Source organism: Populus euphratica, unplaced genomic scaffold (genome assembly GCF_000495115.2).
Source record: "Populus euphratica unplaced genomic scaffold, PopEup_1.0 scaffold12.1, whole genome shotgun sequence".
Lineage (NCBI taxonomy): Eukaryota > Viridiplantae > Streptophyta > Magnoliopsida > Malpighiales > Salicaceae > Populus > Populus euphratica.
In genome coordinates this window covers 354,332-366,426 of record NW_011499858.1, presented here as the reverse complement: position 1 = coordinate 366,426, position 12,095 = coordinate 354,332, and the positions used below count along the sequence as shown (strand labels likewise).

Here is a 12,095-nt window from a genome sequence, read left to right as displayed (position 1 = left end):
TATATATATATCATCAAAGATTGTGTTCAAAATAACATCACGTTCTCAGCATTAAAGATGTTAAAACTTGCTCAACTAGAGACTCGTCGCCATCCTAAATCCATGCAGTGAATCTAAAGTCTAAAAACAATATCTTTCTGAATATTATCAATGCATAGAATGATTAATTTGGTAAAAAGAAGTCAAGAAGCGAATCCTAGAGGTAGAGGGTACGAAGGTCGGTAGGGCACCACCTATCGCTACTCGCAGTCCTACCCCATGAAGGTAATGCTCTCCTACCGCTGCTGCTTGGGGAAATGACACTTGTATATATTTACAATGTTTATTCTTATATATTTCTTATTTAAACTGATAACAAAGTCACGTGATTCATATACTATATATATCCGGATATAAAAAATTGCCATTTTCTCGAATATTTTCACATGGATACACTTCAGTCAACACTATTAGAGCACAGCTGGTATAGTTGAAATCGAACCAGACGAAACCAGATAGGTTCCAGCTAGCTAGCGGAGATCAGCACAACATTAATAAGTGATTTAAAATCGAACTACTTTGTTGGCTGGCTCGCTCTCCAGGTAAAAAGATCTTTCACTACGTACACATAATCGTCAGTACATAAATGAATCAAAGATTCGTCAACATTTTCCGTACGATCTCATCAGTACTCTCTCCATAAAATATCGCAGTTGATGCAGGCGTATCTGTACTGAGAGAAAACCTGGGTGAAAAGCCTAGACGGCATGCATACAAAACAAAGGAGCTAGTTGTAGAGGACGTATATTTACATCAAGGTTCAGAGACAGATAGAGACCAGTTAAGCTCAGGCATCAAGAAGGAGCAAAACCACGTGAAAATGACAATGATTTGCTGAACCCCATTTATATCTAGTTGTATCTCTCTTCCGTATATGTTTTCGTTCTGACATCAAGCAAAAATTTTGCATGTCATGTCCTTCGGGTTTGGCACAGAAAGGGAGTGGTAGTAGTAGCTGTGTCGCATTGCCATTGAAGCTGTGAGTAGTTATTGGTTTGTAGAGTTTACGCGTGGTTCTTGATGGGGGCTTGTCTACTGTAAGATACGCGTTGCAATGTCAGCTAGTGCAATCATCTCTGCCACTTTTGACTGGAGAAACTTCTAATCACTCGAGGAGGACCCATCATTGATGGCGAGACGAAGTGTGTGCCCAATGGTTGGGTTTTCCTGTGCATGCTTGCATTTCTTGATTGGTCAAACGGGTGGCAGGACATTGCAGCGGGCACCGGTTCGTGTTTTCCATGGAAGAGCGAGGAAGCAGTGATATAATGATGAACCGTGCTTCGTAAATTTCACACGAGTTGGGTGCGAATGATTCCCAGTATTCGACACTCCTCGGTCCTGACTCCTGAAAGCGATACGACACCAGAATGACAACGTTCCTTGGGTGATTTGTGATGGTGAGCCGACCTCTAAGCCATGTCCCGCTTGGGTATGGGTTCAACCTCTTTTTTTAATTATTTTATAATTGAAAATATATTGTATTAATATAATAATTTTTTTAATAATTTTGATATATTAATATTAAAATTATTATTTTAATATATTATTGTTAAAAAATAAAAAAATGACAATTAGAATAAAACTTAAAATAAGAATTCATATTTTTTAATATACTTTTCAATTTTAAAATATAAGACAATAATAAAAGTTAAAATACAAAAAATATATTGAGAACAGTAAATCTATAAAGTTTAATTTTTAATTAATTTAATATTAAATAATAAAATTAATTAAAAAACAATTTGATTGAACTCAAGTTAATTTATTAAAATTATAACTCAAGTAATTAGATAATGATAATTTTATAAAAAATAATTTAAAATAAATTATAAAATTAAAATTTTAATTAACCTGATATTAAAATATAAAATTTAAAAAATTAATTAAAAAATACAAAAAATAATATAAGTTAACTTATTAAATTAATAATTCATGTTATGTAATTGAGATAATTTTATAAAAACTAAATAAAAAAATAATTTAAATTAATTTAGATTATTCTATTAAACATGTGACTCAAAATTATAATAATTCTTTATAAAATACATTATAAAATATAATTTTTAATCCATTTATAATTAATAAATAAAATTTTAAAAGGAAACTCAATAAAAAATGAGCATAATAAAATGACCTAGATTAATTTAAATTAATTTATAAAATTTGTTATTAGATTGAGATCTAATAAAAAATAAAATAAAATAAATTATAAAATTTAATTTTTAATTATAAAATTAAAAAAAAATATTAGTTATGAGGTTGATATAATTATATGGAGAGATAACTGGCTACCCATACGCCTTAATTATTATTCTGCAAGCATTTCTTTCCTGTCTGTACGGCACTTTGCACTCTTGATCGGGGGAGTAGCTTGCGTTTCCTTTGTTAATTGAAATTGAGTTGAAAAATAATATTTAGTGTTTTATTATATTATAAAAATAAATTATTAATATTTAATTTTTAAAGTTTATTAAAATAATAAGTTATTAATTTTATACATTAGAAATTTAAATGAGAATAGAATTAAAAAATAATTTAATTTTATAAATTATTTTAAAAAAATAAATAAAAATAAAAATAATAAAAATCAAATTTGTCAGATAAATAAGTTGAAAGATAAATGAAATAAAAAATAATTATAATTTTATAAATAATTTTAAATAAAATAAATAGTAATTAAAAGAATGAAGATAAAATATAATAAATAAAAAAATTTGATTAAAAAATAATAAGAAAAATATAAATAATAATAAAAAATATAGTCGTTAATTGAAATTGAGTTAAAAAATATAAATAATAATAAAAAATATAGATTAAAATTGATATAAAAATAAAATTAAATCAAATTTAAAGATATTAAATTGAAAATAAAATAAAATATACAATAATAAAAAATTTAAAAACTAGATTTGATATAATAAATAAATAACATGATATTTTTAAATTTCACAACTTCTAGAAAGTGTTTCTCAATCAAAATAAAAAGAAAATACTTTCTTAAAAAAAATTAATTTTTTTGATTAAAAAGTATTTTCCATTAACCAATTTTTCTAATATAAAATAAATATAAAAATATTTTTTATTGATTAATTTTTTAATAGCAAACAAATATAGAAAAATTTTAAAAAATAATGTTTAGAAAACCATTTTTTATAAAATAAATGGTGCTTAAGATAGATATACAATAATAATAATTGCATTACAGCAACATTAGAGTCCATGTAATATAATACCAAAACTGATAATAATAAAAATAATAATTGTATCAAATTAAATTAGTTTAATCAATTTCTTTTAAGGTTTGATTTTTTTCTTGATTTTTTTGATTTAATCGGTTTTTTAATTTTTCTATTTATCCCTAACCACAATACATTCCTGTCAATGAATATACAAGTGATGCATTATCTGTCATTAGTCATCAAGGTAAAAATGGTGATCACATTGGGTTGACCTCCCACCAAAATTATATGTCACAATGACAATGAGATATATAGAAAAATGAAATACTTATAAAGAATTATCATGTTATTTCATATAAGAAAAAAATTGGAGTGGTATTGGGGTATCATCACACCTGACCCATAGCGTGTTCCTCCTCACATGAAAATGGAGTAAGAGCTGCTTGCATAACGGATTTAAAATCGCACAAGTATTTTTTTTTACTTTTTTTTTTGTAATTAATATATAATGAAAATGTGTTTTATTTAGGTTGATATCTTGTTATAAAAGGGTTGGGAAGTGGTTGCTAATTTTCATGATCTCAAATATGACGATCCGAGATATTACCTCACATCTAATTGGTTCCACGGTCATTGCAATACACTTGGTTTTACTAATATCAATTATGTAGGAGTTTAAGATGACATAAGAATCACTTATAGGTATGTTTTTAAGCGTGGTTCAAAAGCTATTTTATGGTCTTCAAAGAAGCAATTAATTATCACTTTTTATCAATTATAAAAACTGAATTTGTGGTTGTGATTTTATGTGCATGGCATGCGATGTAGTTGAAGGAAATTCTTGTTTGGAAAAGAGTCCGTCATTGCTAAATTGATTGTTTTTATTATTTAAAAATATCAATCTAATAAAAGGGAGTGTTGAGATAGAAAAATGTATATTAAATACAAAAATAATTTGTGCTTAGAAAATTCTTCTTGAATTATGATAGTTTGAGCTTATAATCTTTTTATACATACAATGGCCTTCTATGTAAAATTTAAGAGTGTTAAGCATGAAGAGAAGGGAGATTAAAATACCTACAATTTCTCCAGCGAAGTAGCAGGAGCATGTTCCTTTAATGGGGTTTTCGACGGGTGATCATTGAAATTTTATAAGCCAGAAACAGACAAATTGCAATGTTTCTGTCTTGCTCTCTGTAATCCACAGACAATCACCTTCTAGCTTATCACTTTCTAGTAGAAGGTATTGATCTCTTTCTCCATTTATTTCCTATCATTTTATGGGTTTGATGTTGCTAAGAAATTTAGCAAGTATTATTTATTCTAGATGATTGCCGAGATGAAACCATTTAACCATTTTATGGCATGTGAAGGAGTAAATACAGTGGTCTGGCAAGTTCGCCCCACTCAATCAATCAATAAATATGCCATCTTCTTGTGCTTTGCGTCTCTTTACTCTCTGTTGGGTCAACAAAGAGCATGATTCGTCAGACCATTGATATATTTTTTTGGGTTTGTTGTAAACAGTTATTGTACTGTTAATTCCCACTCCATCGTTTCGATATCCCATTTGCTTAGTCAATACCTCCTCTCCCAGTTGCCATAGAAAGGAAACTCGTCCCATGTTTTTACCAGGTTCGTGAGGAGCCTCACTAGCATAGTTTTAAAAGTAAATGCAGGACTGGAACTGGCCTGGTTCAAGAAAAACAAGGGAAGATAAAAATTCAGGTGATCGATCAAATATCAAGTTGTGATAAAAAATCGAGTTCTAAATCGTTTACTATTTATTTATAAAAATAATATTATTTTATTTTATAAAAAAAAAATTAGAATCAATCCAGGTTAAAACATGTAATGTGCCAGGTTAAACAACAGTTTGGTTTAAAAACAATCTTTTTGGGATATGACGAGGAATTATTTTGGGGAAAATGTTAATCTATTTGTATTGTACAAAAGACAAATATATTAAAACATAGGCTGGTTTAAAAAATCCTAGCTTTTATAAGATAAAGAGAAATCTTTGAAAAGAGGGAAAATGATGTTCAAAAAGGGAGAGTGTAATTTGTGAGAGAATTTTTTTTATTTTGTTTGATTTTTTACATTTAATATATATACATCTTCAAAACTATCTTGCTATTATTTATACCTGAATCTAACCCGCAACCAAACGATTCCATTGGAGTCGGTTTGAGTACAGGTTAAATTACCATCAAGTGTGCAACAACTGGGGAAATTTAAAAAATCCCGCAGGAGAATACTGTGAAATGTGGACCAAATACGGTCTAGTTTTTTCCATATAGGTCCAGTAGAGTGTTAGGGTGACTTCCACGCTCCTTTGCAGAACAAATCCTTTATTGTAACAGGTGACTCTCCCATGTTTAAGTTATGAAATGTAAATGGAAAGAAGTAGGTTACCCATGAAAAAAATTAAGTTGCGCTTAAGAAAAACATGTAAGAGCATGGAAGGTGGGCTATATGGCCTTGTGTAGTTTGCTCTTGTTCCATATGACCCTATTTTTCATGTCAGCTTACCTCAAGAAGAGTTGTGAAATGATAAAGAACACTTATATGTACTTGATGGTGAGTGAATAAAAATGAGTTGTTGATAATTGCACCTTTTATGAAGATGTTTATGCTCGCCATTGTTGTGGTGATTTGTATTGGTGACTAGCAAGTGTTCTTTGAGGTGACGTGTGATCATGAAATAGTCATTGGTGAGGAAAGGTGGTGCCTTTTCCTTGCAGTTTGCACGAAGAACTGGTGTGCATCCGCACAACACTATTCTGACTTATCAAAACTAGAAAATACATTTAGGTGCGTGCTAGTTAATGGGGATTTAGGTGCTAATAGATAGAGCTTAAAAATATCTTTTCAGTATCTAGGTAAGTTTAGTGTGTTTGGGTTGGCTAGCAAATGATAGTTCAACGAGAAAAATAGAAGACCGGGTTGGTAGGGCTAATATGGTTTAAAACTAATATACTTTCGGCCTAAACATGTAAATTTTTGTCCCTAACAAGGTTGCCAATTCCATTCTTGTGTTATTGGAACAATAAATTTCGGTTCTAAAACAGTTCAACATTATGTTTCATGGTCTTGTACTTTCTCTGTGTGTGTATAATTCAATACAAATGATTTCAATTCAAATTTAAAGATAAGTTAACTTTAAATTATACAATATAAATACAATGTTAAGTATCTAAATATAATTTTAAAATTTAAAATATTCATAAATAATTAAAAGTCCGATACTAAAATTAAATTTAATTTAAAATAATTTAATACAAATAAAATGCTAGAATATTAAGAACAAAATTTTTTTTAATACAAACAAGTAAAATCATTCATATATAGTAAAAGATAGAGATTTGCTTTATTACAGGGAGTGTTCAAGCCTTTTAAAATCCATTAGTTTCCTTAAGGACAATAAGTTTGTAGAAGTACAAACTTAAATGTTAAATGTTAAGATTGTTATCATTGATATACAACAATTATAAAAGAAACATTTGGTCTACTCTAAAATAAAAAAATTTTATTATTAAAAGACTACAATGATAGATGAATATTATTAAATAAATTGCATCCATTATCAATACAATAATTGATAAAATAATGTAATCCATGCAATTCTATCATTAATAATATAATTTATGGTCAAGTTATCTCACTATTCACGTCTATAAATAGAGGTATAAGTTAAAGAACAAAATAAAAAAGAAAGTATATAGAGCCAAAGATATAAGAAGTATAGGAGATGGTGAGATGTCAATGATAGCAAGCAGCGGCTGCCATTGCAACACCGCAAAACAAAAACAAAGTGAGGTTACGAGTTGTAAATAGTAGATGATTCCTCATTTTTTATTGTTGTAAATCACTTTCTCTATGTATAATCAAATAGTTTTTTCTGTAGAGGTAGGTAGTTTATCGAATAATGTTAAATATTGTGTTAGTATATTTAGTCAGAATTCTCAACATTAAATGGAATGTGAAATTTTCCTTTAATTAATTATACCTATATTCATTTTCAAGTTTATTTCAAGGCAAGTGGCAATTATCATTATGTAAAGAGAAACAATTCTAGCAAGGAGAATATAACATCAATAAGACTAATGAAAGATCTACTTTTTTCATTCTCGTATTACACATTTACAACAGAACAATAGAAAGACAATGGATATTTCATCAATCAACCGGGTAAGATGTACCACATGTATTGTTGTTTTGTTTTCTCTCATGATCTTCAATCCCTCATTTCTCTAACCATTCAATAACCTTATAACTTTCCAGTTTTGTTAAATTTTTAATCGGTATAAAAAATAAAGTAAACCTAAAATACCTTGGCTAGAATATTTGTTACAAACGATATGTTTTTGTTTTTTTTTTTTGAGGAAACGTTTCCTGATGTACTAGTTCTATAGAAAATTATCAAATTTAACATGGATTTAATTTGTGAAAAGAAAAAGTTTATGTGTTTTAAATGGCCTCGACCATTTTTAACTAACCTCAAGTTAAGGAGACTTGTTCCCAAGCTTGGTTTGTTATATCCTGGCTCAATCCGAGCCCAAGTTTTGTTTCCATATATACAGGCTAGGTCGATCTATTTTAACTACTATTTAGGCTCTTGCCAGGCTGTAAATTCCAGGCTCAACTTTTGTTTTCATAGATATGGGCTGGGTTGATCTATTTTAACTACTATTTAGGCTCTTTCTAGGCCGTAAATTGTCTTGGGTTTTTTGACTGGGTTTTGAGCCGTTAAAAACAAGCAATAAATATAACATAATCTTAGATACCATCTAAGGAAGGAGCTTCTTTTCTGTTCAAGGTGCAGGAAGTTATTATGTTATTTGCTGTGTGTCTTTAAAGATTTTTATTTTTTATTTAAAATAAAATTTTTAAGTTTTTAGATTATCTTGATACATTAATATTAAAAATAAATTTTAAAAAATAAAAAAATTACTAAATACTTTTGAGAATGAAAAATATTTTAATAAACAACTGTTATAAAAACATCTAGAAAACAACACTATGAAAATAATATAATTTAAAATTTTGCTCTCTTTCTATCATTTGGCTGAATCCAAGATCATTGGTTTCAAAATTCAGAAATTAAGTTTACATTTGTACAAGTTAGTGGGGGTGGACATTTTCTTTTCTATGAATGAAGTTAAATTTTATATTTTAAGAACACGATGCATTATATTACTAGTAATTAGAGAATAGACAAATCATTTAATCCTATAAAAGAGAAATGATAAATGTATTTTAAAGTAAAAACTTAATCAAGATGTAATGTTATGATTGAACCTAATAGGTTTCCCCCATTAGAGCAGACGATAATTTCTTGATATTACACACAGCTTCTCTGTTCCAAGTATCCATTGAAAAAAACTGAATATATTATTGATGTAAATAAAGTATGACGGTGGATAGCATGTGTTGAGATGGCCGAGTTGGTCTAAGGCGCCAGATTAAGGTTCTGGTACGAAAGGGCGTGGGTTCAAATCCCACTCTCAACATTATAAAATGTTTTTGTGTTTTTCAAATTTTCAAGTCTTTTAGCCTGAAAGTCGCGACGTGTCCGAAAATGATCGGCGTGCCAAGCCTAATCAGCCTTATCTTCAGTTTTCGAATTTTATCTTCACCAATACCAGCAGCTTGCTTAATTTCTGCAGCTTTAATAATAATAAGAGCCAAAAAAAATAAAAAATGCTAGCTTCAATGGTTTCTCTGTCAAATACTACTGCATTTCAGTGCTGTAATCATCACCACAAGCTGCTGCAAATAAGGGCTTCTTCTGCTGCGCCGGGTGTTGACCTCAAGAACCTTGAGTCTGCACTTGCTAAGGTTCTATCGATAAAATTTTCATCTAGTTAAAGTAACGAAAATAGATGCTTGCTTCTATTATTTTTGTGAATTTTCAATTATTTGTTTACACTATTTTTTAATAACCATGAAAAATTTAGTTCAGGCAATTGATCACCAGTAATCATATTATAGGAGATGAACATGAATGTCGCTGTCACTCTAATCTAGCAACTATGAACCAACCCCTTCAGCTTTCAAGAACAAATCGCAATTGACGTACCATAATGGATGCCAGCTTTATTACACGCCTCTTTGCTGTTGCTATATTGGAGCACTGACAAATATTTGTTTGCTGCAGAAAGACAGCAATGCTGTTAAAGAGGCACTTGATCAACTAAGCGAGGTTGGTTGGGCTAAGAGATGGAGCTCTCAGCCATATGTCTCTCGCCGTACGGTCAGTCTCCATCACAAGTATGAAGTTCTGGGATTGTGCTGCTCAAAATATTAGCAAATACTTGCAAAACCATTCATGCATGTTCATGAATTATGCATATGTTTTCCTGAATACTGTGTCTTTTTCGTGTTTTACTTGTTCCAAATTTCTTGACCGGTCAACCATCTGCCAGACATCTCTGCGGGTGCTGACGACTCTTGGAATTAAGAATGCAGAGAACCTGGCAATTCCAAGTGTTAGAAATGATGTAAGTGTTAATAATTGCTATACTGCTACACTAGATGGATTTACTTGGAGGGAGAAAGCATTAACATAAGCACTGTGCGCTAGCATTAATTACAGAACATCTGCTAAAATTGAACGGAACGAAAACAGGTTGAGAAACTTAATAGTGCGACTTGCTTTAAAATTGGGCTTCTTTAACTTCAACTTAAGCATCTGAACTCCTCCTGACTAATTAAATTGCAGTCTATAAACTGCTGGAGTTTGATTACTATTTTTTTTAATACTATTTTTGTTACAAATCTCACCTTCTGCACAGCGTAAACATGAGGTTCAAACCACCATTCATGTAGTTAATATCTTTCAGCAATACAGGCAGCTTTTCTTTTCACAGTGGTGGGAACTACAGGCTTTTTGGGGGTCCTTGCTGGCCAGCTTCCTGGGGTAAATTCTAACGTTTCTCGGTGTTATTTTGTGTGATTTGTATGCAAAAGCATATGTTAGGCAGTGTTTGTGTCTTCCTGCAGTCTTATGAACAGTCTTTTGTGCGTGTAACATATACAAGAAAAAATTGAGTAGTCTTGCTTCTGATGATATTTATATTTTTTGTAGGATTGGGGTTTCTTTGTGCCATACTTGATTGGGAGCATTTCTCTAGTTGTCCTGGCTGTGGGGAGTATTTCTCCTGGGTAAGATCTTGCTATACAGATATAACTTCACAAGTCACCTAGAATCTTCTGAAATGCTTTTCTGATGCACTTATATTGCAACGAGTCTAATTTCCTTCTTTAGAAGAGACTTGACAGAGAACTCATGGATGCATGTGTTATGGCTGATACTTTTTATCTGTTAATTGTAGGCTTCTTCAAGCTGCTATTAGTGGCTTCTCTGCAGTTTTTCCTGACTATCAGGAGAGGATAGCTAGACATGAAGCAGCTCATTTTTTAAGTACTCTCTCTATTTTATACATCTACCAAATGAGCTGAATGCCTGATTCAGTAGCTGATTGATGAAATAATGATCTTTCGTATTTCAGTTGGATACTTGATTGGCCTTCCTATACTGGACTACTCATTAGATATCGGGAAAGAGCATGTCAATCTCATTGATGAGAAGCTGGAAAAGCTGATATATAGTGGGCAGCTTGATGCTAAGGAGCTGGATAGGTATCTGCTTTAAAGCATCGACTCCCGAAAACATAAACAATAAGTTCAATATATTTTCCTGATATTGTACTAATCTTTGTTGCTGCTGGAATATATGGGAAGTTAATTCGGTGTAAGATACTTAAAAAATACATAATGTTCCACCATACACTGATAAAACTGAACCATGTTTTATCAGGTTGGCGGTTGTAGCAATGGCTGGACTTGCCGCAGAGGGTCTGCAATATGACAAAGTGGTTGGCCAATCTGCTGACCTTTTCACTCTTCAGGTTTGCTATCGCACAGTGATTATGCTAATGTTTTTTAGAAACGTTGCAAGTAAACTGAAAGTCGAAGAGGATTTTCTTTCCATTTAATGCAGAGATTTATAAATAGAAGCAAACCACAGATCAGCAAAGACCAGCAACAGAATCTTACTAGATGGGCTGTAAGTAATTATTAACTGACTTGCATGGTCCTTTCATTTCCTTTCTATACATACTTGTGTATAAATACATGGTCGTGTATATATTTGGTATAATTCGGCTAGAACATTAATAAATTATAAAAGCCACACAACTGGGACTTTCTGTAGTTTCATTGTGGAGTGATACATGACTAAGGTAGGAAACATTGAAGCAATAAAACACCTGTGAAGTCTTTTAATGGTGTATACTGATTCTGGGAGAAAGTAATGCAGGTTTTATTTGGCGGATCTCTTATTAAAAATAACAAGTCACTCCATGAAGCCCTAATGACAGCAATGTCGAATAAGGCGACTGTATTAGAATGCATTCAAGCGATCGAGAAAGCTGCATAATTCTATCGCCTGTACCTTCTTAGACCATCGTATTTACTTCCAACGTTGCTGTTTATTCTCCCTTCTCTTCTTTTCCATGCAAATTCTTAATGAAAGGTGATTTTTTAGCAATTCTAGTTCAACTACCGAGCCATGAATCATTGGTTCAGAGAACTAGATTCGTAGAATATCTTGTGTTTGTATCGCATCGTACATGATTCGTTTCCCAGAGCAAAGGACAAAAGTTTAGAAAAGAAGAACTTAATCATTGAGAGTTCTACAAGCAAACTGCTCCCTTCAGCAGATGGTGGTGATGAATTATGAAGCCAAAACATGTCATTTACAATGGACGCGGAAAAACAGAATGTGCAGAAACCTTTTTATTCGTTTGAAATTAAATTAACTCTGCATCCGACTTCAAGTCAGACTTGTCTATTAATACTACAACCAAT

The 12,095-nt window shown here is 31.0% G+C and overlaps 1 protein-coding gene and 1 non-coding gene across 4 annotated transcripts; both read left to right on the top strand.

The window, feature by feature from the left end:
* Positions 1-8,653: 8,653 nt before the first annotated feature.
* On the top strand, positions 8,654-8,734 carry TRNAL-AAG (transfer RNA leucine (anticodon AAG)). Its single transcript has one exon. It is a non-coding gene; the product is annotated as a tRNA-Leu (tRNA).
* Positions 8,735-8,850: 116 nt separating this feature from the next.
* LOC105123871 (uncharacterized) lies at positions 8,851-11,833 on the top strand. 3 transcript variants are annotated; one of them, XM_011023633.1, is made up of 10 exons: positions 8,851-9,062; positions 9,382-9,477; positions 9,650-9,724; positions 10,075-10,143; positions 10,312-10,388; positions 10,559-10,647; positions 10,736-10,865; positions 11,044-11,134; positions 11,227-11,292; positions 11,545-11,833. In XM_011023633.1, the coding sequence occupies exons 1-10, from the start codon at positions 8,925-8,927 to the stop codon at positions 11,662-11,664; spliced, it is 951 nt and encodes a 316-aa protein (XP_011021935.1). In that variant the 5' UTR covers positions 8,851-8,924; the 3' UTR covers positions 11,665-11,833. The 3 variants fall into 3 exon arrangements, with proteins under 3 accessions (XP_011021935.1, XP_011021936.1, XP_011021937.1); XM_011023634.1 differs by having other exon boundaries at positions 9,382-9,494; XM_011023635.1 differs by lacking the exon at positions 8,851-9,062 and adding an exon at positions 9,086-9,106 and having other exon boundaries at positions 9,382-9,494.
* Positions 11,834-12,095: the final 262 nt, after the last annotated feature.